Source organism: Ciconia boyciana, chromosome 2, assembly GCF_034638445.1.
Source record: "Ciconia boyciana chromosome 2, ASM3463844v1, whole genome shotgun sequence".
Lineage (NCBI taxonomy): Eukaryota > Metazoa > Chordata > Aves > Ciconiiformes > Ciconiidae > Ciconia > Ciconia boyciana.
The window spans coordinates 134,971,231-134,998,278 of NC_132935.1; the positions used below are offsets into that span (position 1 = coordinate 134,971,231).

A 27,048-nucleotide genomic window follows, 5' to 3' on the forward strand; every position below is an offset into this window, starting at 1 on the left:
TTAAAACCCGGAGGGAAAGGGCCAGAGGTGAAAAAAAGGATTACTTCTTTTACAGGAGGGTCCAAGCTACTATAATAGTGACATACTATAGTACCTAACTTGAAAGCAGTTGTTTAAAATCCAGCTTCTCAGAGAGGACTTGGGAAAACGAGCAGCCTTCGTGGTTAGTGCATTATCCATCAACATGGATAAGTAACAGTCCCCATGCTCATTCTCAATCTCTTGCTGCAGGAATGAATCTTGCTCCTGTCCCTTTTTTCTTGCTGGTCCTGTGCTGCCTGTGTTTGTGTTCTCAGAGCCTGCCTGAGAAGGGATGGAGATTCTTATGAAAAAACTTGCTCACATAGCACAAAGGGTAATGCTGCATGTATTTTAACTGAAATCATCAGCATCCTTAGCGAGGCCTAATTACCTGCAGAAATGGCCAAATCAGAGCTATTGAAGTCAGGTGTCCCTGGGCTGAGCCTGTGATGATGGTACCTGTATTCAGCACTGCCATTTTTATTTTTCTGTCAGAAACACTAACAGAGAAGCTTTGAAGCTCTCTGTATAAAGTCAGTAGCTTCAGAAAGCTAAAATCTATGCAGAAACTAATGGGAAACTATGACAAAAGACCTGTACAAATTTAGGTAAATGGTGGGAACCAAAAAATTCTAGAAAGAAAGGAAGATGTCAAGGGATGTGCTGTCGGGCTTGGGAGCCTTTGATGCCCTAAGGCAAGGTCTCAAAATGGGTGAGAAATGAGGGAAACCTGATCACCACCTGTCCCTGCGTGCAGTCAGGTAGCTGAGTGACGGAGCCATGTTCTCTGATGTGTCCTAACTCTTCAACTTATATTTTCAGTAGAGGAAGACCTAGGAGAGCAAGCCTTAGAAGCAGCTGGTCTCAGTAGCTATCCCTCTGTGCACAGGGGGAGAGCATTTCCCAACAGCACTTCTGCCGTGTGTTCCTTCTGGTTCTGTTCAATAATAGAGATCTGCTTTAAAACACTGCAAGCTGCCACCTAAAAACTATCACGGTGCCCTTTTTGATGGGAGCAAAAGACTAAGGAAAGGGTTGGAGACTGAATCCTCCATGCTTCACTAGCTGCTTTACAGAGAACCTGAGCAAAGCCTTCTTAAGCCCTTGCCATCGCTGCGTTGCTGCAATCTCATAGCTGTAATTTTCACAAAACCCTTTGCTGAGGAAATACAGGCAATATGAACAGAAAGACTTCCCTGGCCTCCTGGGGATCCAAAGGTCACAGGCCAGAACATGAGAGGAGACAGATTATGCACTGCTTTCTGCATTAGAGCACCTATGTCTTAAAGGCATTCAGGCTGAGCTGCTCTTCCAGGACATTAAACAACAGAGCTTTATGAAGATTTAGCCAGAAGTATACTGAGGTGTGCATTTATTCAGTCTCGTATTTTAAGGGAAGGAAGAAAATGAAAACTAGTGCGTGTGCGCGTACGTGTGTCTGACAGAGAGACATTCAGAGGTCAAAACAGAATTCTTCCAAAAATGAAGCGTTTAAAGAAGCAGCTTTCCAAGAACACATAATCCTCTTCAATGACAATAACAATAAAACCCCGTGCTGTCTGATACAGGAAATGATAAATTGCCCAATGGTATGAAAGTAGTATCATCTGACTGTCAAAATGTGAAGTGATAATTACTGGGATCTGGACTTACAGACTTTCAGTTCAGGACTTACAGACTTTTAGTTAGGTACCCCTGATTAAGTAATTTTGCCTACTGTTGCCCCAGCGGTTTCCTTACATGCTGCTTTCTCTAACAAAAGGGAGCAGTGACAGAAGTATAGAGGTGCTACGTCGTAAGTATCTGAAGGAGGAAAAGAAGCATTAAAAAAGTAGGATCAAAAAATAAAAGCACTACCAACATTATTCTGGGCAGGTATCAGTGAAATGAAATAATTTTGTTATGTTGTAATGCCACATGGTTGGTCAGACAACTCACGTCTTGATTTCATTTTGTGATAAAATAAGTCTTATTGCCTTCTGTAACTGAAGGTTTACAATAGGAGAGACAAACAAAAATAATCTCCTTGGCATTCATTAAGGAAGTAGATTTGATACTTTCTGAAAAAAATGGATCATTTTCAAATCCAACTGGGAAAGGAAAATTACTTGTAAAAATTCTCATTATTATGCACTTTCACGTAGAATTGGCATTAAAAAAAAAATCATTCTTCCTGTAGCATTTGATAAAGAACTACATTTTTAAAGACCACAGTTAAAAACTCAATACAGGACCTTAGGAGTAAAGACGAGAGAAAGCTGGCTAAATATTTAGATGGGGCTTCCCCTCATGTAGATGAATGAAAAATTTTCACAAAACAGATCCCACTACACAGCCCTCCAGCCCTTCGCTCCATTTAGACAGTCTGTGGCTCAAGTTTGACTCCAGAAATCACAGCCAGCTTGTGTTATGTAGGGGTTGTACTGGGTCTGTGCACTCACAGACTTGAGGAAGGGCAGAGCAGCACAATGTTAGTGCCTCTCTTACTGGCTGAAGGAGTTAAAGGAGACAACTAAGGTAGCCTACAAAGAAAAAAAAAAAAAATGAACTGAGCTAGTAGATACAAGAATGTGCTTACAACCTCACTGAGGGAGGGAGAGGAGGTGGAAGGTTTATTTGGAAGCCTGACATTGTTCCAAACTTACATTTCCATTTCTCTTGCCCTTCTCAGCACTTCTCAAGGCCAAAAATGTTGTAATGTGCTACCACCTTTGAAGGACCAAGTGTGCAGAGGGGACACTTGGAAGGGCCAAGGGTGCACATCCTCCAACCAACCTCCCTTATATTTCAGGGCTATGTACTGTTAGAGTCAATACAGTGACTTCAAGGCAACTATGGAAAGTAAAGTAAAATGCCACAATGGCTCCACAGCCAGCTTCAAAACATCTCATTGAATCAGCTAATTAAGGCACTGAGTTGCTTACAAGTATCAGGTCTGTCAAAACAACTCTAGTGGCTAAGGCCCCCATGTAGTCATCACAGAGAATTAGACGTTGCTAAATGACTTCCAGTTACTAAGCTAGTACCCTTTTAAATCTCAGCTGCTGCTGTAGTAACCCTTGGGGCCTCCAATAGCTGTGCGTGCCCACAAGTAGCCGGGGAAGTTATCCAGTCTGGGCTAGATGAGTTATGGGGCCAGAATCAAAATAAGCAAAAGGAGTGTGACACTTGAGCTCAGCAAACAGGGACCAGAAACCAGGACATGCCTGAAGGATGTCCCTTCCCAGTTCTGTTCGTGTGTGTGAGTGCATGAGCATGACCGAGAAACCCAGCCTTTCCGCTGGCAATGCAGTGTGAGCTAATTGTATTTTTTGCCTTTAACTCAAATTCCAAATTAGGCTGAATTAAAAAAGAAAAGAACAAATGCAAAGCACAGTGTCTACCAAATAGAGTGGTAAAATTCTACAAAAATCACTGGGATTATTGCTCTAGAGCAATAGAGAAGATAGTTTTATCCAGGATGCTCTTCTGTTTGCCTGAACAGCAATTCAGCATACGATGTTCTAAGCTACATTCCTCCACTGAGAAACGAGGTACAGAAGCCCCGCTACCACCCAGATGATGGGAACTGCATAAGGAAATCAGAAACCAAACAAATAAATGAAAAGCAAACAAACATCTCTTGAGTGGATAAGTAGGACATGCTGCTAGTGGGACAGAATACAATAAGGAAATTAACTTGGCTTAGCTAATTTTGGCTGCAAATTGTGAAGTGTTCATGAGGGAGAGAAATAAGTAAACATTTTTAGATTGGTGCTTGGGACTAATTTTTATAGATTTTTACCTCAGAATGCCAGTGAAGATAAAAACAGGGTATAGTTGGCTTAAGTAACATGGAGTAAGTCTTAGTGATCCTGATGATAATGAAGACGGAATGACGATAGTGCGCGAATGAATTGCTGACTAGAAAGGATGAGTGGTGGTAGTGTCTGGAGTGCTCCTGCTTTGCTGAGGCATTCAGCTTTTAATCCTATTTTGTTAATGACAGGAGATGAAAAAAAGGCTAATGTTACAGTATCTACATTCCAGTAATGTGTGTCTGTCTTGTGTATATAAATATTATGAAGTGTTTTCCCTCAATTTAGTAGTAATTACTTCTAAATCTGCAGCTATACTGGCTTTATTTTTTGGATAATGGGACAGAATAAGCATCTATTGTTCCAAAAAAAAAAAAAAGGCACAGCATTCCTGGAAAAGATAAGGCTTGTGAATTGCATTAAATTATGATTGTTTTTTTCATTATGGGTACTTTGATGCATGGTAAACAAATAATTTAGAAAAAAAATCTAGCTGTAGCCTCCAAAACAGGAATGTTGTAAATTGAAAACATTTATGGCTGCTCTTCTAATTCCAACATGAGTATTTAAACAAAAGGCATCTCAATAAAATCCCTGTTGAAAGCGTGATTTACTTATAGGCACAAAATTCTAAATACATAATAATCAACAGGGCAAGCAGTATAATGTTATACTGTTAATGCTACTTAAGTTTCCTAACATAAAACTTGACTTTTTATCTAATTTTTTTTTGTGTATGACTGATGAAACTTTGTTGTTATATCACTGAAAATAATTAAATTTGATTTACAGAAATATTTTTTCTCACATACTTATGTTGCTGAAAGCATTTTATTTTAGTTAAAATTATACCAGAATTGAAGCTGTTAAGAGCCTTTGCAATTTAAATGAACAGTTAGAAGATCTAGAATGTAACAATTATCTGAACTCTTTTGGTAGTAATAACTCCACATATTTTAGCAACAGAGATATGTTTGCAGTACAAACTATTTCTCTCTGTAGGTCTGAAGCAAAGTTCAGGAAGTGTCACAAACCAGTCAAACATTTAACATCTTCAAGGAAGAGCGCTTAGGTGTTTCTAAAGCAGGACTTCACTGTCTTACACAATTGCTTTAAAGTCTGCAAAGTTTGTGGATTCCCTCCTCCCCAGCATATTTACAAGTGGACTCTAGTTTTGCAAAGGTCTTGAGGAACATCAAAGAGATCAGTATAAGCACAGTTTCAGATCAACACCTTTTGGGTTCTAGGCAGATTTTAGTAAATGTCATGGAAATTATTTCAGTTCATCTGAACTTTGGATAATTAGGAGCCAAGAAACTGGGATTCACCTTTACCTTTCCTATATGGTACAATATATGATCACGTGTTCAAGACAGATGCCATGATGGGAAAATGAGCATGCAATAATACTATTTACACATTCACTAAAACTTATAATGGCTGATGTAGGATAAAACAAGTGACCAAAAAAAGACTTTGTGTAATCATTGTAAGAATCATGTAATAAAAACCTTGCTCCTGAAAGCTTGGATTGTTTCAACAATGTGTAGCAAATGTATTTGGTTATACAAAGCAAAAGCACAACTAAGTTATCAACTTTACACAAAGTCAGATATCTGAAAGGGGATCTTTTAAAAAAAAACTTTATTTGAGAAAGGAAGAGACTTATACCAGAAGGCAAAAAAAGGGAACATACAAACAGAATATATTTACAACACAAAACAGGAGATCACCTCTAAGGGTGTAAATTATAATAAATACAGTAGATTTAAAATGTCAGAGACAATTATCAATTAGAAATGTGGTTGTTTAAACCCAGTTTTCCTTTTCACTGGTTCCAGGTAGTTTCTTTATTTTAATTTTATCCAAATTTGAAAGACTCTGAAATTAAAGTTCACTAATATGTTGGGGTTTCTCACCTGAATGACGTTATAAAAATATCTTTTGTCCTTTGTGAATACATGTCTTTGAAGTGATATTGTACAAAAGTCTTCTCATTTGCAAGTTTCTCCCCAAATAAAATGTATTTTAAAAGATGCACTATCCCTTTTTGATGAGGCTGAACTTAGGTTTCAAAGAAAATTAAAATTGTACAGAATGGGAAAAACACATAATTTCATTTTTATATGCTTCGCTTTTTGAATGTGATTTTTTTTCATCCAAGAAGGAGAAAGACTTCTGTTCAAATATGAAGAGCACATAAAAATCACCTGTATTTTCTCAATTAATAAGTCTTTCCTATCTAAGATGATCTTTGCGTTTCAGGAGGCCTTTCATTTTATAACAACTATTTAGTCATTTGTTTGGAGATCTTCTAGGAAAAAGGATAATGTATCTTTAAAAGCTGCAACATTTTATAAGAGATTTAATAGTATTAGAGCATAATGTAAACAACACATCCTAATAACATATTTTAGAACAATTTCTACATTTGGCAAAACAGCTATCTCTTTTGAAATAGGATACTGCACCTTAAAATACCTCAGCTTTAGAAATATAAATATTTTTAATAGAAAAAAAAACCTGACAAGGATTCCAGGTCAGTTTGGGATTATCCATATTAAAGGGGATCTTAATACAATGAATCTTTAACTAGCTTAACAAAAGTAAACCTATAAAACAAGGTAAACATATCAAAAGGGAATATGAAGGAAATGTTTCACTGGAAAGCTTCCTTAACAATTTCCCTACTCGCTTTGTTATTTTCTTTGACAATAAATCAATTCATAGAGTGCCTTTAAAAACAGAGGGAGCGCTGCCCCGTCCCCGTCCCCCCTCCCCGCCCCGCATTCCTCAGCACATGAATCACTTGGGCTTCCTGTTTCCATAAGGCATTTCCTGCCCCCCCCCCCCCCAAATCACTTTTCTGCTGGAGAACAGCGGGGACCTGACAAAGTAGCGACTTAAATAAACAGGGCCTTCCACTGCATCCAGCCTTGCTCTGCCTGATCTTACAGCAACGGAAAGGGACACCAGCTCGCTGGCTGCACAAATGCACTGAGCTTTTCAGCTTTGGCGAAATGCTCACCGACAATCTGAAGCTTCCTTTTGCCAAGTTGGCGTTTTATGCACAGTCGTTACTTTAGTATTTGTCCATGAAACCTAGCGGTAAAGGTTATGCGATATCGTATGATTAGTCTTTATTTAAAAAAAATAAAGAAGTGAGTGGATATCACATGATAATGATAAGAGTTCTGTGCTTTTCCTGCAATATCCTAATAACTGATTGGAACCTAATGCTGCATTTTGCTTCTCACCAGCATTTGCATCTGCTTCACTTAAGGATGTCTCTGTGGACAGTATCATCAAATAAGACAGAATGAAAAATTAACTAAGCAGTGCAAAAAAGAAAACAACGCAATTTTTAAACAGTGCCTTGCCTTGCCTCTTTACATCCACCTTGTATTCTTCTCTAAATTATACACCAGCCTGGGACCACTGATATAGCAGTCAGTACCTGTCTCCTGGGGAAAAAATACCCTAACGTTAACAGTGTTCAAGACTACAGTATGATACAGTATATACAGATAGCTGAAAGCAAAAGTCAGAGGATTCAAAATCAGAGAAGAAGAATGTTTCATCAATCAGGTCTGGAAACTAATTCCAGCAATTGCTGATCTCAACAAGCTAGGTGATATGAGTTCTCTTTCACTAGAACTAAACGATGTAATGTAATCCTGGGCTAATACAAAGTCTATCAGCTATTATGCAAAGATTTACGTAGAATAATTGACTGCAACAGGTATTTTCTCAATTAGTGGCCATAAGGATGAGCTTCACTATGTTTTCAAGTGTGCATGCAACACTTCTGCCTTTGTTAAATTCTTTGACCGGAAAATCAGGATTTGCTAGATCAGTGAATCAAAACATTGCTTATCAAAGCCTAGAAAACGCATGTGATGTTCAGATAATAACCTTAATTACAAATCCTGGAGCTAAATCTTTGCCTATTACCTGTTGCATAAAAGCAGCTTGCTCCCCAGATTCCATTTGCTGGGTTTGAACATCCTCATCACTGTCCGGTGGCTCCTCTTTGACTTTCACAGCCCCCACCTGCTGTCCTATTCTGTCATCCACACCAGCACTGCTGCTCTCAGCCCTAACGCTGGCACCGCTGGCAGGAGCTTGCTCTTCCTGCATCGAGTGATCTCCGTGAAGCTCTTCTTCAGCTTCCTCCAAGTGACTGCCAGGCTGCTTGAGCTGCTCAATGGATTTAGAGAGCATCTGGAAAAAAAAGGGGGGGAACAGTTATTGCCTCCTTTGCCCGATGCCAAACATCGATATGTGCATTTGCACTGACAAAATTAAAGCTTCCACAGCAAACCCAGGTAGCTATGCATTGCTAAAATATTAATGTACAGGCAAAAAAGAACCAAAGTTCCTAAGCAAAAGGTCACTTGTTATTCTGCAGTAGAAAATACCATATATGTAGAGCGCGCTATACAGTAATACTAACCTAAAAATAAGATAGAATAATGAAAACGTTACACATCTGTCACACTGTTACAGCTCGTAATCAAGAGAAATTAGTCTCCCTTCATACTCTTCAAACATAAATGCAGAAATTTCTTTAACTATATTACAGTTCGTTTTCCACAACGCAAAATAATAAAAGAACTCTAAGACGTAAGAAAACTATTAATCTGGTTAATATTTTGCTACAAGCAAATTAGGGAATACTCACACAAGCTTCTGTATCAGTTAAATATGAAGGCACTAAAAGTCAACAAAGGAGAGGTGACAAAGAGCTGCTGTTAGTCACCTCTCCTGTGGCACAAAGAGACTACAAGCATGTCTGTCTGTGACTGGAAAGACTTTAGTTTTTGTCACGCACAGTACAGGTATCCCTGTTTCAGCAGTGATGATCTAACACAGCTACCCAGAAAATACTGTTTTTACACCATTAACTGCTATTGTAAAGCTCTGCTGAGGTGCCAGATGCCTCAGTGTTGCAAGCAAGTACAGTTTATGTTTTACTATTTAAGATGCAGGAAATGTGTTCCAAACTAGTCCAAATGTAATCCAAAAAGCCAAAACTGAAAAAAATTCCCACTTTGTTGAAAGAGGCACAAATCAGACATGTGAATAAGGATCTGCAGGGTCAAGTGAGTAATTATCATTTTTTCAACTGGCCCACTTGATTTCAAGCAAATACTGATCTGTATCACCAAGGTCAAATATACTGAGAGGGGAAAAAACCACCTTCTACCATTACTCTTACATACTTTCCTCTTCCTGTCTGCCTCCCCCCACCCCCAACTATCAAGTCTTTCAAACTGAGTTTTGGCTAGTGTTATATGCTGAGTTACTGGATGGTTTCAGTATAGCTATTTTTGTCACAAACTGTGGACCGTCTAGTTTCATTCTGCTTGCTAATGCCACCCTAGTGAAGGGCAGGGTTGTCATGTAAACTATGATCAAGAAGCTACATCTGGATTCAGGAACTCCCACAAAGTCAACAAGAAGAGTTGAAAGATCTGTTTGTGCAGTTCCAGTTGATGCTCTGATGCATATGCCTCTCATCAGTGGAGAAACAAATTCCACAGTGGAAGCCTACGGGCTTCGGTCACAGCAAACCTTCATTTTTGGGGAGTTTAATGGGAGTTTAATGGCTAACGAAAACGAAACAAACAAAAAATCCCTTTTCATTACTGTAGTAACTGGCAAATCACAACATGTGTATCCTGCATGCTGCAGGTGGCATGCTCTAAGCTGGGGAATCCTTACTACTGCAACTAATGCAGAGTGTCTCCTTTTATTAAGCAGCATCTGGAAAATTTCTCAGATCAAACCCATAAATCTTTTCCAGTTGTTTCTCAGGGGATGATGCTGACCAAGAAGGCACTGACGCTAACTACGTGTATTCAGCTCGGGTACGCTCCTCTCTGTCATTTAAACATCTGTGGGCGAGCCCTCTCTACTCCTCAAGCAAGAAAAGAAAGGCAGGTCTGGCCACTTGGCTGGCTGCTAGCAAGCAAATACAAGCTGAAACATCTGTGTGACAGATAATCATATACAGCTACGAGAGTCACTGATGCTGATCCATCTGTAAACCATTCCATGTGCCAGTTACTTGACATCAGGTGGGTTATTCTGGAGGGGAAGCCAAGAGAAAATGAGTGCATGTCCACAGCAAAGTTAAGACACATATTTAGCTCATTACTGCTCTCCTTTCTTTTATGCTTTTTCACTTTTATGTCAGGCTCTTTCTTCTTCATGCTGCTGTATGGCACAGATCTGCTGCTGCGCTTTCTGAGGCAACACATGATGGACTGCAGTATATAATCTATACGTGGAACACCTTCAAACGCTTTTTGCATGTAATCAGTGGAGTGATACAAGCACACGTAAGGGGGCTGCGGAGACAACAGTGGCATTTGTGTGCATTTCAATTTGCAGTGTTCCTGTTTTGGGGCCTGCTCCCACACCATGGAAGTCAGCAGGCGATTTGCTCCAGACTTTGGCGGCAGGAGGAGCTAAACAAATTAAATTTTCTAAAACTCTGTGAAATGAAAGTCTTTATATATTTACACAGTAGATTTTACAAAGTGCATTCACATTATCATCTTTACTGAAAAATCTTACTAAAAACATCCTTTACACTGTGACTTTAACTAAGCCTCAGGCAAAGGGCTATGTGACACTATAGTCATGTCCTCTCATACGATGCACATGATAAAAATGAGTGCATGGCAAGGGGGACACCCACCCACTCACTCCTGCTGCTCAGTCTGCTAAGCCACAGCTGACTGCTTTCTCTGTATCACCATCATGCTTTCATATTTGTTAAAGTGGTTTTTAAAGGCAGCTTGGCCCCGTCTTACTCCAGTAATTACATTAGTAGCATTACCAGGAGACTGTTCAGTTCTCCTAAGTCAGAAACAACTTATTTTATATTGTATCTCCTGGTACTACTGTGGAAAATTATGTATCTGGAGACATGCAAATATATCAGTTTAGAGTCAGTATTTCTATCTTATCTCTCTATCTAAAGCTGGATTACATAGCAGAAAATGAGTCCTGAATGAAACACTGCTCAAGTCCTTTCACTGTGCAGCTGTATACTTCTGCTTACACTTAATGTTTAAATTTTTCACTTTAAATCCCCACTTACCATTTTTTTCTGAATTTATCTGTAGGTACATGCAGGACTTTCTCCTCATTTTAATGCATATTTTTGATTTTGAAAAAGTGATTGCTTAGTCTGAGTTTTAATAAGACTACATTTAAAAATAATAATAAAACCATGGTTTATTTCACTAATAAATTAGCGTTGTACAGATTGGTCTTCTTTAACCAGTACACTTTACTGTTATCGCTATTGCAACTAAAGGAGACACTCAAAAAAATGGTTTCATGCTAATGTAGCCTATATTTTTTTCCTTTTATTTTCAGGAAATTAAACTGTAAGGGATATGCATGAGCCAAAGTAAATAGTGGCAGCAGGAGAGGAAGCATTTACAGACATCAACTCCATTGTATAACTGCAAGAGTCCAACCAAAAAAGACATCAAACACAATCTAACCTGCTTACTTGTACAGAGAAATGGAAGACTAAGTACTAATAATCTGGACATTGCAACAGACCATTTTATAGGTCCTTCAGTCACAGCCCCTGCCTTTGTTTCTCCTTTGTAATGATAAGCTCTTGTAAAATACAATATTTTAAATAAAATGTCTTTACAAAGAGACAAAGCACAAAATCCTGCACAGCCACCCCATACATTTATTCCCTTAATTAACTGTTCATTTTAAATACATGGCAGTTGTTTCTAAGAACTGATGTATACACTTATGGAACACACTTTTTCTCCTTCTCTCCTGTGGCTATCAGATTACTTTGACCAGATACGTATGTTGTTAGCTGTACGGAAACAACTTGGCACCTGCTTACTGTTGTCTCTGTTAGTCATGTAGTACAATGTTTCTAAGGGATGTATTTATCTTTCAAAATCACTCTTCTGCATTATGGTTTAAACATTAGTTCTCAATAAAGGAGAAAATGCTCTGGGCATTTTTCAGTTCCAAACACAGTCAACTGTTGCTATAGTTTTGTCCAAATAATCCCCTGCTAAAAGCAATATTTGAAAGACGAAATGTGCTACCTCTCACCTTCAGAAGATGCTAGTCAGATGTGTAAGCTAGAAAGCCAAAACCTCAGTTGTCATATGGTTAATGAAATCAGATTCATTTACTCCAGCTGAACCTGATGCAGTCTTCCATATTTCATTAAATATCATTCAGAGAAGTGAATGATTAATCTGGAGTTAAATGTATCTTTTCAGTATTCCTATTGACAACAGATAATCTTCCTATTTTTTCCATCAATAAATCAACAGAAACTTCCGTATTATTTTTCATTTTTTATTAACAGATATAGGTCAATTATTATCACCATCCAAAGCACTAACAAATTTTCACTTCCTATATATTTTTTGTCACGGATTTTTTACCTCACAGTCTTGCCTAGTCACTGGTTCCCTGTACGAAGATGCTTTAAACCAATTAACAGCCTGGAATGAAAACTGAAATTCAGGTACCCCTTATCTAAGCTTTAACATTATCGATACTGCTCCCATACTTTACTGCACACTACCAACTGCCCCATTATTTTAACCTTTACTACTCCAATACAGAGGAGGATTTTACCATTGAAAACAAATTGTCAAAATGCTATGAATACATTCTTTTAAGAACACATGTAGGGTTCCCACACTGATCAAATAAAATCTTGGTCCCAATGAAGATAGTGCTAGTTTTGCTTCAGTGAAGGGGGGCCTTTATTCACCATACATGACAAAAATAACCTTTAAAGACAGAAGGCTTTGTTCACGTACTCTTCACTTATGATTTCTGAGATTTTCTTGAACGCAGACTTCTGCTAGGGGCTTTGCACTTACATTAGTTACATCAAAATCACCCTTTTTTCTGCAAGTGGCAGGGTCAAAGCTTTCTAGATACAGAGATACACAAATATCATCAAGATTTTAAGGTTTTTATTGTAGTACTGGTCTTTTGGTACCCGATTGCAATAATTTTAACTGGGGGTTTCAGACTTTGGACTCCCTTTATTGAGCAGAATGAAGATCTGCAATGGTGATCAAAGGGCCTTATGAGGAAATAAGCTGTCATTTGGACAGAAGTATATTAAAGCTGACAACAGCAAAGCCGATCTTCCCTAAGACAAGCAGAGTTCAGGTTACTTCACATTCATTACTATTTTTTCCCCAGAAAGCTGGGACGAGGGTTTCTACCTACTTTTGGATGGGATGTCAACATTTGCAGAATGTTTTCAGAAGGTCAGCGTACTAGATCCCGCAGGTATAAATGTCAGACTTCAGTGGAGACGTATACCGTTTCCCACATCAAAAGCCTGGCATCTGACAGCTGACCAGAAATAATCCATAGGGGATCTTCTCTTTGTTATTAAGGACAGAGGCACACCTCTTGGCAATGATTTGTTTCTTTTCAGAATGGAAATGATCCAGGGGAATTCTTTACCTCTGACCTATGTTAGATTTTGCTTGTTATCACCCTCACAGCAGCACTGGCTGGCTGCTGAAGTATATTCTTTTATCAAAGAAAAGATATGGCTTTTTAAAAACAAGATCAGTGGGGTATGGAGAAACTTGCTTTCTTCCTCTTTTTGTTGTTACAGCGAGATTCACCTATATGTCCACCAAAAAGATCTGACCAAAAACAGTTTTCAGGGAGTGCTGACACATGCCATATCATCTTAGTTCAGGGCAAACGTTCAAATACAGGGTTCAGTTGAAATCTATTAAAGCCTTAAGTACTTGAAATCCTAAACATAAGGAAAAAAGGAAAGAGAAATGGAAAAGAAAAAGAAAAAGAAGACATTAACTTGTTCTACGCTCTTGATCAATTGGTATTTCATAGTCTTGTCAGCTTAAAACGGTTCTGGTCTTTCTCACCAAAACATTTAAGAGAATGAGTATTCCTTGTTAAAAAACCCCTGCATTTTTCATGACTGAAAAGGAGGGAATTATACCTCTGTTCAGATTTCATTATACAGCCTATGAACAGAAGAGTAAGGGACAAAACAATGGAAAATAACACGTGTATGTATTCACTTGATACATGCCCAAACTTATCCTAAGAAATGAGAAGATATTGGGTTCCTTTGCTACATGGTCTAGAATATCTACTGTTTTAAGGTTCAAATAACTCTGCTTTGCCGAGTTTAAGTTTGACTGTAAAGCCATGCAAATTTTATAATGAACAAATAACTTTAACTGCAAATAGTGGCAAGTTTTAAGATTGAACAAAGTATATTCCACCATGCTAGCAGAGTTCACAAACCTAATGTAGGCACAGGTGTTCAATCTGAACCTTTAAGTTAAAGGGTTAAAGAATATAGTTTTAAATTCAGTACTTAAAAGCCACTCCATGATTTGGTCTTTTCTCACTCTCTTGTCTATGGGCTACCCTTAAATTCCAGTTTTTAAAAATCAGGTTTCTTCTTTTAAGTATGTAAGAAAGGCCCCTGGCTTTCTGTATACTTGCAGAGGACAGATACATGATTAGAGCACCGACATTTTTCTGTACTATTCATTGGAACGGTTCTTCTAAGAATGGTGCTGTAGAAGAACCTAGATGCTGCAAACTGTAAAGTCTAATAAACCACCCACATTCTCAGATAACCCAGTGCTTCTGTGGCTGCAGCACGATCCTATTCCTCCTTAGGTGTTTTCTGCTCTGATGAGTTACTGTGCTCCTGATGAAGGCTAGCTGCTCTGCGGGTAGGGATAAAGGAGACTGAGAAGCTATTGGGGCAAAGGAAGTAGGTTATGGAGGTTCAAGGCAGCGAAAGACCCTAGGATAAACTTAAATTTCTACTATCTGCATATGTGTATAATCTATACTGTAGAGAATAAAAGCTAGGTTCACTAGGTTTTAAAAGAAGGAATTGTTTTGTCTCTTTATCACAAATAACCATGTGAGAATGAAAGCGTATTTCACCTATGAGAGTGAATTATTCTCCTTAACATATATTTTAATTGCAGTTTAACTCAGAAAAAAAGTTACTGAAACAAGCATTATCCCAAAGCAACTGCAGTCTTTTTACTTCCTTATCCAGCCTAGCTCTTGTGAGGTGCAATGCATTCCTAGTCCTATGTGACTAGGAATATGTTTATGCAACTCAAGTTTAATTTTCACATTCAGGACAAACCTAACTATATGCCACAGCACATATCCCCAAATGCTATGGTAGAATTTATTTCAATAAGCATATGATCTAACAAAAACATATCAGTGGGGTTCTTTGCTTTGTGAGGAATGCATGAACTGATTGGTTTGTAGTGAATACCCACAAACAGCACAAAGACTCAGTACTTTACCGGTAAAAATTATTTTCTCTTCAGACAATTGAGGGCAGGTGAAATATTTTCAAAACCTGAGGCTACGAGATATACATATGCCATCTTGATTAAACATATGGAATGCATACTCAAAGAAAAGCCAACTGGAGTCCTAGTTGAGTAATCAAAACACCCAAGCTGAGAGGGGTTAACATGCAAGGATCAGCTCTGAACTTTGAAGTTTTCTGGTCTTCATTTTTCCTAATTAAGGCAAGATTTAATAACCAAACCACTGTACAAACTATGTACTTAAACTCTAGGTTTGTTTCTAATTTTGTTGGGAATTCTTAGTAGATTCCAAAGAATCAGTACCCCCTGGGAAGTTCACCCAGCAAGGTGGATTGATTTTTTTTTTTTTTTTCCTCTTAGGTTCAAGGGATGAATGCCCGCTTTTCATCTTTTCTTCTTTGCCATTGACTCTTATATATAGTTATTAAGTAACCCTCAAACAAAAGAAGACAACTAAAGATCCATGATTAATATCTTTGAATTACTAGAGGAGCTCCAGCAAACAACTTTTGGAAAGCTATGTAATAAGTGCAGAAAAACATTCTCCAGATAAAAGCATTTCATCACTTGCACATCTTCATTTTAGAGCGGGGAACAGCATCACATTTGCTGTAGAAGCATTAGCTCCTGATAAATCTATTCAGATTCTGCTGCTCTTTGTTTATTAATGGATGGTCCCTTTTCTTCTTTTCCCCCCCTCAGAATAAGATGTTACTCTATAGGGAAAGAGGGGCACAATTCAACTCTGTATCTGATGTTAGCAATAGCACATTCTTCTCTTTCTCCTTATATGGTAATTTTATATCGCCATATAGATAACAAACTTTCATGTTACTAATTGACTTACAGAGAAAAATTTGGTTTGATAAAAGCTGATTAAAATTTTATCTAGGTGTTTAATAAGTTTCTTACACAAAAAAGATAAATTTAATCAGCTGATTGAGTTCAAATGAGTTATAGATTTACTCCACATACTAGTCCACAATGAGAAAGCTTAAACTACAATGCAAAGGCAGTTGAATGGAATGATTGCTGAAGCTCAAAAGTGCACATTAAAAAGTTGGATAGAAATCTAGTAATCTTTAAGGCATCATTTACCATTCAACAGGAAACCACCTGTAATTTAAACCTGCTTTGAACTCTATTTTGTTGAATTGTATTCTTACTGATGTCAAGAACCACAAATTACCTTCATAGCTTATTTCAGAACCTGAAAATGGAGATCTATACAAATGTATACACCAACTATGTATAAACAAGATACCCGTGCAAGAACCTGTCTACTGTCCATGACCACATGGCACCAATACCTAAACCTCCTTATTAGTTTTCAACCTTTACGTTTATTGGAAATTCCTTACTTTGAGAACTCACCTTATTCATGTGGATCTGCTGCTGGTACTGTTTCTGCTTCTCCAAAAATTGTTGATGTTGCTGCTGGATGACCAGCTGGGCCAAAGTACTCTGAGGAAGAGGAGCTGACTGGGTTCGATTCAGTGGCCTGTGACGAGGCAGTCTGTGGGCAGCTCTTATGCCAGGTGAGACTCTCTCCTTCACTGCTAAAGGAGACTGTGGATGAAGAGGAACTGCTCCTGCAAAACAGGGACATTTCACTCCTGTGTGAAGAACAACAAACTAATAGTTCTAATAGGAGAGAAAGCTTTCAGTGAGAAGAGGGGTGTATATTGCAGAACTTTGCATCAGTGCTGATGCAGTGGGATATGTACCACGTGCCTTGCCACGCTGGGAAGCTCAGCAGCTGCAAAAGAATGTGATGAAGTAATCATTTTCTCTTTTCTGCAATCACTGAATTCTTTCAGGCTAACAGACTGGAGCAGAATCACTAAAGGAGGAAAACAAAGATCCTGTCCTTTTTTCTCCCACCCTTCCACTTTTCCCAACAGTTAGGATGTATAGTATCTGTATTACCATATTTAGTTTAATGTGAATACAAATGCCATCAAAAACATCTTAGATTATTATTGTGTTGAAGGCTTGATCATTACCAGTCACAAGAAGTTTTTGCTGTCTCATTTGTTCTTTCAGTAACAGATGTTGCAAGAGAGCTTGGTGGCTGCTATTTGGCTTTCCCTCCAAAGCAACATGAGGATGAGGTGAGGCCGGAGGAATGTTCCCCCCATACTGTCCAGCCAAGGCCACTCCTTGTCTGAGTGACTGGGTGTCCCCCTTCTGCTTTTCTTTGAATGACGATGAAGCCTGTCAAAGAACAACGGCACTGGTAAATACTTTTCATAGACCTGGCCATTTATATCTCCGCCTTATTAGATGGTCTTATGCCATACTTTATGAATAAATACAGAAGAAAAGGTTAACATCCCTATCTTACACTTTGACTGTGAGATGAAAAGGGAGGAAGAACATGCCAGTTAAATGTAACACTGTGAGAAACTGAGTAATGAAACCACTTGGAAAAAATCAGTAATAAAAGCCAAAGCATAAAGAACTACTAGTTAGAACATTATTAATGAAAAGACAGGACCTATCCTTAAAATTCCTAAAGACCTTCCCACAGCCTCCTGCACAGGAAAATAGGGGATCAGAGGAAATAGTTTCCATTAAGTTTGGAACAGGCAAGGCTTGGTTTTTCACATAACTTTCCATCAGACAGCAAGCCAATCAGCAAAACAAAATAATTACCTGTAGTAGTGGGAAGCTATTACTTTTCCTGGAGCACTCCCTGACTCCCTGAAGGACAGCACAAATGTAAGTTTTACCCTTTGCAAAGTAAATTTGTATAGTTAAACTCTCATCTACAGAATCATAAAGAGCTGTTGTATGTGTGTGGCATTTTAAAGCGTCCTTATAAATTGCACAGTTATTGATTTAAAGCTTTTGGAAGTTTTGGCCCTTCAGCACTGCAAATGTAATTTTTATTTCTTTGTTCTTTGTCTAGTTTAAAAAAAAATTATTTCTTAAAAGAGCAGTCAAAGCAGAATAACAATTTTTACAGCAAGAATAATAAACTAAGAAATAAGCATGTTGAGGCTTGCAGATAACCACTTATGCTATGTCATGGTAAAACCAGTATCTCTCATAATCTAAATTCCGTAAGTTCTAATGAGACAAAGCAAGGTTTTCACTAATATTTTTTGGGTGTACGCTTACTTCACACTCTGCTATCATCCTTTCCTGAAAAACAAACACCAAAGTAAACTTTACATTCAATTTGCAACTTCTTGTTCTGGTAACAGAAATAAACATTACTTGCATAAATCAACCCCTTTGTTTTTTCTAATACCAAAAGTAATATTTGGTGCTAGCTGGCCACATCAAAAGCTCCTATGATTCAAGTGAGAAAATTAAACATATTTCCATTTCCATTTTAATGTTATAAAATTACTTGAAGCTAGTTATATTTTTTGTGAAATAGCTAAGAAATTTTTGATGATATCGTCTGGAAAAGTAGGCACTACTTTTCATGATCAGTTCCATTTTTCCATCCCTTAAAAACAATAATTTGCTTATAAATATCTCATGAAAGGCTTTGAGAGAACTGATTTAAAGCTTACACAATTTTCTTTGCAAAGATCTAAATCTGACGTTAAAATGTTGTATTGCAGCAATATATTATTGGTGAGAACAGTAAATGTACCGAAAAAGCCACGAAATAACATGAAACTTTAACTTGAAACTACATTTAGCACTAGAATTAAGTAGCATTTATTACAAACCATAGTGGATTGTACAGATTATTTTTTTTTAACACCATGGAAAGCTGTACTTACTCCCCTAGTATTTTTATAGAAGCTACCAATTCACATTCTAAGAAATTTAAATTGCTAAAATTTCTTCAGAATTTATACACTGTTGTATAGAACCACCATATAACTTATATCCGATTTTTACATTTTTTGCTGGAAATCAGAAAAGGTAAGTTTTGATCAGTGGCAAAATTTTCAGATATTTTACTGAGCCTCAGATTTCACCTCTAGGTTACTGTAACTTGGTCTCAATCTAAAGATCCTTATCCAGCAGCATGGATTTCCATACATACTATGTCTGTGTTTTCACACATTTCACATATTAATTTAACATTTAGCTCTAAATAAAGGTGATTGCTGCACACTGAACAGAAGGCATATGAACATAACTTGTCATTAAAATATTAAGTGTTGTTCACATATCACCGATTTTATTGGTCTGATTGATAGCACACCCCTCAAATAACAAACCTAGCTGCAGGAATACTAGATTCTTCCCCTACTATGCTCCAGATCAGCTTAGGTTGCTACTGGAATCTCATATAAAGTTACAGGTGCTGTACTTTACCAGGTACGGGTGATCATATAATTTGAACTTTTATACTAAATTATCTCCTCATATACTTCTCACCATGTCTGAAATCTGTTATCTGATTTGCAGACATAAATGCAATGCACGTGGCCCATACTTAGCTAAGCGCCACACTGGCACTTGTTTATTTGCGACTAAGAATGATTATTGCTTTCAAGTTGTGCCCTTAAATGTTCAGATGTTGCCCAATGCAAAGAAAGGTCTGGTTCCTCCTCTGAATTGCTTACGTTCCAAAATGCTAAAAAAAGAGAATAGTCAGAAAGTAGGTTTTCTGGAAGCAAAAGTAGACAGGAAGGCTTGAGACTGGTCACTTACACTGATTTGAGGTTGTACTGCTGGAAGTCCCAAGGTAATGTTGGGCAGAGAAGGGGATGTGTACAGACTCAACAAGTTCACTGATTCATCCTGTATCAAAAGGCGTTGCTGTGAAACCAGATGCTGGAATAAAGGGGAAAAACAACAGAAGTATAATCTCCAAGCTTTTTATCTCGGTTACTTTATCCTCGTTATCCCGCTATATTGAAAGCCAGTTATGTATCATGCATTGGTTTGCATCCCAATGGCGTTCCAGATAAGGAAAAGTACTCTCCCTGTGAAAAAGCTGCTGATATTTATTTTCTTAAGAAAACAACTGATATATGCCTGGGATTATTCCTTGGTTAGTAAATCAAATTTCCATGCAAAACCAAAATCTTGAGGATTCCTAGACCATCTCTTCTCATCAACTTCTCATCAGCTCAACATCAGTTCTTCTCATCAACTGCACTTTCACTGCTAGAAACCCAGTGGAAATTTAGCCAATGAATTAAGGAGTATATCTAGCTGAATCAAAGGTGTCATGAATGTGGATGTATTAGACCTTTACTTTACTGTGATTATTATATTTTTTATTGTAAGGTATGAAATATGGTTTCTACCCAGTCCATGTATTTTCTTACCCAGATTGTGATATGGGGATGTTTCAGGCACATTATTTACTTCCACTGACATGGGAATTTTGGGTAGAAGTGAGGCGGATTGCCACATCTGCCATTTAAAAAAATATACTGTCTCTCTCTGTATGCATATATACAAAACCAGCGTCGTATCGTTCTCTGATGGTGGGATACCCCTCACAGTCTTCCTAATTCCCTTCAAGTTAAAATCTTTAACACTTCTTTTGAAGCCTTGTGATACTATTTTCAAGGACATGGAATTGCTGATATATTTTTAATTACTGTCAAGTAAAACCAGACATTCTACAAAGATTACCCTCTGCCTTTCCATTCTAGATTAACTGGGAAGAAACATAAAAAGTTACAATACCACAACAGGAATCTTTTTGAAGCCTTTGCCTTTCTGCTTTAACAGTCATGTTTTTCAACATGTGGTCTAGTATAGTTGCTTGAATTACATTTTCTGTTTAACTCTTGCTTCCCTCCCAGAACTTTAACACAATAAGAGCTACAAAGGTCTTATTAGACTTAGGAACTCTGGCATGATATGGTCCCCAAGGGAACAACATCCTTGAAAAAGAATACCCTGTGTAACAGTATGACACAGTGACTGCTTTCTTCCCAAACAAAAAGCATATGGGACTCCAATAATAGACCACCTCCAAGAGGGATACTGCACACTCGGGCTTTGACTAAAGTAAATATAATAACTTGTCAAGCATGTTGTGGGGAGCTGTAGATTTTCCCCTGGACAAACCTGGAATATCAATTAACTTTGTAAAATACTTTGTGCTAATACAATGCAACTTCAGACCATCAATGAAAAGTGGTTAAGCACAAAAACACAGGATGTTATTCCAAAACATAACCTTCCTCATACAGTTTGTTTGGAGATACGACCTATCACTGAGACAATAACAGTAGAAGTCTATCTCTGTAATTTTCTTTTGGTACCTAGGGAATGTCAACAGCTAGCATATGAAAAAAAGAAGCTTCACTTGTATATTACATTAATTCCTGGCTAACAGTGTCTTGCCTTGACAACATCCACCTTTGACCATGGATAAAATGGAGAGTATGGAGATATTATTGAGGGAGACTACAAAGGTTTAACTGAAAAAGGACACTGCAGCAGCTCTAATGTACTTCCTAGGATATAATCAAATTTGTAGCAACTGCAGCATCTATACAGAGCCACTTCAAAAATGCATGTTTCCTTTTTGGTTTTCAGTAAGCCACTATTACCTTCTAAGAATTGAATTAACAAACATAACAGTGACAAGGTGTATTAGCAGTAAAGCATGTTCCCACATTAAGGCCAGGCATGATGGTTTCATGAGGCAGAATAAATCACGTTATGTACCATGGGAGTTTAATGTTTAAAATGGGAATTTATTAGTAAGAGCATTTCCATCCAATTTTTAATACTGCTAATAATCAGTAATTTTCATTTGGGGAGGTAACTGATTTTTAAAAGTATTTTCAGGTAATATTAGCCTAAGCATCACTTAAACCTCATCTCTCAAAAAAAGTTTAGTAGCCCACCTGCATAGATTAGGGTCCTGCATATGCTGAGGCACAACTGCATGACCCCAGCTGCAGCTTCTCTTTTTACACAGTTGACAATACCTTGAAATGGCACAAACTGGAGTTGCCAGCAGTGTCATTTGGCAGCACAATGGCTAAGCCATGGTCCTCCTCCTACATGCAGACTTGATGGTTTGGATTGGTACCTAAATTACCCTAAAGAGCAACTGCCCTATTTGCTCCTCTACTTACTTACTCACTGGGTCCATGGATCCTGCTTCCTGATGCTTAAAGTATCCTGTTAATGGAGTTACCCTCTTTCTTAAAATAGATTACAATAACTAAATGTAACAGTACATGATGATCACCAAGTAACCATGATTAGTTATTGTACTTCTGGTTTGGTACCAGGACCTGCTGAGAAGCAGGAACACCTATTTCATGTGTGCATGTTTATATGCACATTTACACATTAGGAGGGGAAGAGGAAATGGTTTGGCTTTAACACTGCTAAATTGTGGAGTTACAGTAAGGTTGTCAAAGCTTTGAATATGCACAATTACATTCTTATTTCTTAAGGCTTTTGGGTTTTTTTGCTAATTAATTAGACTCTCTTCACATATACTTGAAGCAAACCTCACCAGCTAGTCAGAAACCTACCCATTTTGCCACTAGCCACTTGCAAAGAACACCTCAAGGAGCTGAGTATTAGAAACATAGTGCTGTGGGGTTGCACAAATCAAGTACATGTTTATCTACCATGCATGTCATTTACGTCTCCTGTATAATCAGGTGATATTCTAGGAAATGCTGCTCTGCAAAGCACAAATGAAAGAGAAGGAAAATGATTTGAAGCCTGCTTACACCAAGTGGAAACTTTCCATTACGTTCAATGGCTTTTGACCAGGCTGTGAATGCCTAATATTAATCATTTCACATGACTAAAGCAGGTTGCCCCTCTGAACTCAAGGGACGTGCTGTGCAGGGGCTCAATCCTGCTTGCATTTCTCATGCAAGTAAGATTTAGCCCCAGCACAGCAGGTCACCTGAAAGTGTACGGCATGCTACAAGAGACAAATAGCTACTGCGGTGAACCTTGATGATACTGGAGACAACCGGGCCTAATAAAAACAGCATTTTATTTATAAGGTGCAATTAAAATCTTGAGTTTAACTTTCAAGTTTCATATAATGAGACCAGTGTTTTAACAAATAGTACTGAAATTACCGTTAAGGGAACTGTGATAGTAAAAGATTATCTGCAAAAATGTAGCATTTGCAGTGCACCATTGTTCATTCAAGAAAATGTAAATGTCTACCCAGCAGACTGTCTGCTCTGGAGGGTAAACCACTTAAAAGTCTCGCTATTCAAATGGATATGGCAAAAATACTCTAAAAATCTGTTTCATTACTGATAATGCTCTAATTCTGTCTATGCACTAGAGTGTAATCATTTACGGTATTGACTCATGTTTTACTGGTAAATGGCTCTCTGTCATAGCAACCTGTTTTCCCCCAGCAAAAAGTGTTTTATTTGCTGCCATGAAAACCGCAGCTATCCACCCACTCAGATATGAGCACAACACTTACTGCAAATGTCACAACAACGATTATGAAACAACAGCAATGTGAGTCATGCGGGATTACAGCAAACCAAGTGATATTTTGGGTGATTTTGGAACACTTATCCTATTATTAGAACTTCTGTACTTTGTGTATCTGATGAAAAATTGATTAGATATATAGCCTTTGAGAGCTGGCAGCTAATCCTAAACTAGAAAAGAGATATGTAGCAGTTTGGCTGCTGTTAAACTACCAAAGAAAATCCCACTGAAATCAAAATGCACTGAAGTTCAGATTTATGGAAAAATGTTTCAGCCCACAGGACCACAGTATTAAGAGTCAAGTAACCAGAGAGGTAAAGAAATCCCCGACTGGATCCAGAAATGGAAGTCAGTAGTTTCAGCTTCTTAGCACACTTCCAGCGAGCTAAGTGACCGACTCCAGCACACAGAGCCCAACTTCTAAAGGAACTTTTTAGGCTCATTTGAGCATCTGTGATTGTATATGGGGCTATAACTTCTATGTTTGGCACAGTAATAGCAAATGATATGCAATGCGGTATTCTATTAATAAACAGAATATAACTGCTGGTTCTTGCTACAACCTTTCCAAATCTCCCCAAACAGAGATTGCCAGCCTGACCAGATTGTATGCATGTCTGATGGTGGTTCAACACTGTGGGCAAGTGTCCAGAAGCTATAACATGCCAGTAACAAGCACTGTGTATCAGTCTGAGACATTATTCCCTTTGCATTTTGTAGTATCCTCAAGTCAATACAAGATCCAAGTGGACAAGATTTCTGTTTAATACAGCATTAACATCCACATATTACAAATTTCTATCTATCTAAAACATTCCCAATATTAAAATATACCATTTAATTCCACTGAACTAGGGTCTAATCTAATCCAAATGATGGATCTTATTGGCATCATTTACATTTCTTTGCAATCCCATACAGAGGGGCTATGAGGCAAGACCACATGTTAGCCATCAATGCAATTTTTTTTTCTTTTTGGTTACGGGCCAGAGAGAGGCTACTAATCAGTGTGCAGAGGTCACCCACCTGCCCCCTGGATCATAGTTCACACACACAATTAATTCATTATGGGGAAAAGTCACTGCTGGAGGTTGAACTGCCCATTCCAGGTTTTTTTGAGGTGAATGTCCTGCCACTGACCTGGAGAAATAGCTCCATTAGCTAAAACTCTGTTAAATCACATTTTCTTATGCAATTTTTCTAACACAAACAGTATAAACCAACAACTAATAGAAAACTTTGCCACCAAAGCAGGAACTGCTGTAAGTGTAGGCACTGGATACAGAATATTGTCGAATTTGATTCTCTCTTAGTTGCATTAGTTTATTGTCCCTTTACAATATTGCCACGGAAAGCATGACTTAGGCATGTCGTCTATGCTAAATGAGGTTTATCACAACTGATTTACCATCTGCATTCCTGCTGTTATAGGCACGTATGCATGAAACAGAGTAACAAGTAGTTAAGATTCCTTCTGTGTACAATCTCACTTTACAAAATAGTATCCAAGACTCCTGGCATGTCAGTTACATTGGTAAGTACTGCCCTGAGAAGGAAACTGAGGTACAGTGAAATAAAAGGCAGATGTGAAAAAGGATTTAGTCACCTAACTCCAATACTGTAATTAAACAAATCTACTTCAGCAGTCATCTAAGCCTGGGACCACCTTAACTCATATATGTTAGGGTCAAATGCCTAAATCACTCTTTTGCATGTGAAAGTTCTTCATCAGTGTTCAGCACTGTGCACCTCTTCAGGTTATCCCAGAAGGTAATGTTCTGCAACAGAGATGCTTCCAAGTTCCTTCCATAGCTCCCTCCCACTCTTCCAGTAGCATTACTGCTGCTTTTGTTTGGACTTTTGTTACCAAAGAGTCTCCTGAACATGCATCTCATATATGCCGACCTCGTGAACATGCATCTCATATATAAAGATGTATCTCATATATAACACATTCTGATGTCAGCCTACAGTGTCCTGGTATCCCTGATAATTATATAATCTACAATTACTCTGCTTGTATGATCAAATTGAAGTTTCAAATCTCTCCAGCCTAAAATCTGAGCAATTGTCTACCCAATAAAGAGAGAGTCTTACCTCAGCTTGAATGTTAGATGGCAAAACTGAGGTTTCATTTTCTGTTATACTGCTGGTTGGACCATTGCTTGGGGAACTGGGACCTGATCCAGGGGAGCTGCTACTGACTGAGGATTCTGAAAAACAGATTAAGCATACACGAATTTCACGCTGGAAAGGAACACATTATCTTGTTTAATTGTATACTTTTTATGACACAGGGGTTTTTTTCTGTTGAAAAGTATCTATCGATTATCCTATTTACTTATGTTAAAGATTTTTAATTCATCCTCCATTTCTTTTGGTTTTCCTTTTACAGCGTTAATGAGGAAAGATACTCTTGGTCTTTCCCATTCTGATCTGTCTGCTTCACAAAGGAAGAATTTACTATTTTTTTTCCCCACAAAGATGGTATGATACTCAATATCAGGCAGATACTTAGAACTTGTAATGAGTAAAAAGAAAATAAAGTCTTTTCTTTTTAATCGCAAAGAGTCCTGCCTCTGTGAGAGATCAAAATGACAGAGATAGCAGGCTTGCAAAGGTCACGATAACATGTCATCAATTCATGAGGCCTACTGCCATCTCCCTTCTGTTTAGAAAGGGATGAGCCCATTGTGGACTAATCATTACGTACGCAAGTATTAATGGCAAAATATACACCACTTTCACTACACCTTTGGCACAAATATGAAGGAATATTACAGCATACAAAAATCTTAAAATAGCATTTGAAAGGCTGTATGTTATCTTGATTTAAAATTTCCCAAGTTCTGTCAAGATAAAGGGGAAAAGGATGATCTCGTTGTATGTTGTTGTATTGAGTTATTCTAAGCCTACACTGATACAAATTAAATTTATATAATGGAAACAGTTAACAAGGTTAAAGATGGAAGAGCACAGCATTAGTAGAGGTAAGCCTGCTTCATGTGATAGCTTTCAAATTAAAGTACTCAGGAAGTTAAAAGAATTAATATTTAAATGTGGCAGTAAATATCCTATAGGCACTTCTTTGCTTCTTCACTCTGGCTCAGTTCACATGCAAAAATATATCCTCACTTTGACTGAAATTACTGGGAGATTTCCTAGCTGTTTCTTGGACCTGTTGCTCTTTCCTACTAGAGCTGACTGATTTACTGAAGTGAATCTGTACCCAGCTACGCTAACTGGTCAGGTAAAGTTCTTGCATCATATTCTTCTCACTAGTTTTCATAGAAGAGCAGAAACACAAACTTATTCTTTTTTCTCAGTTTTCTAAAAATTACCGTAGCACTTTTTATATAAATAGGCATTTAAATAAAGGGCTATTTTCAGTTAAAAGAATAAAAAAAAAGGAGAAACAGGCTTCAGCCAGAAATGTTTGATCAGGGAAATATTGATTA

At 37.9% G+C, this 27,048-nt stretch overlaps 1 protein-coding gene across 6 annotated transcripts in view; it reads right to left on the reverse strand.

The window, feature by feature from the left end:
• Window positions 1-27,048, reverse strand: part of HDAC9 (histone deacetylase 9) — a 489,748-nt gene that overhangs the window by 184,355 nt on the left and 278,345 nt on the right. For 4 of the 6 annotated variants that reach the window (XM_072854172.1, XM_072854173.1, XM_072854174.1 and 1 more), the window contains 6 exons: window positions 25,688-25,803; window positions 19,841-19,963; window positions 17,870-17,917; window positions 17,218-17,428; window positions 16,586-16,803; window positions 7,773-8,042 (listed from right to left, as the gene is read on the reverse strand). In XM_072854172.1, coding sequence (XP_072710273.1) covers window positions 7,773-8,042; window positions 16,586-16,803; window positions 17,218-17,428; window positions 17,870-17,917; window positions 19,841-19,963; window positions 25,688-25,803 — 986 coding nt within the window. Of the gene's footprint in view, window positions 1-6,673; window positions 8,043-16,585; window positions 16,804-17,217; window positions 17,429-17,869; window positions 17,918-19,840; window positions 19,964-25,687; window positions 25,804-27,048 lie in introns of those variants that run through there. The other 2 variants (XM_072854177.1, XM_072854176.1) reach the window with 1 other exon arrangement.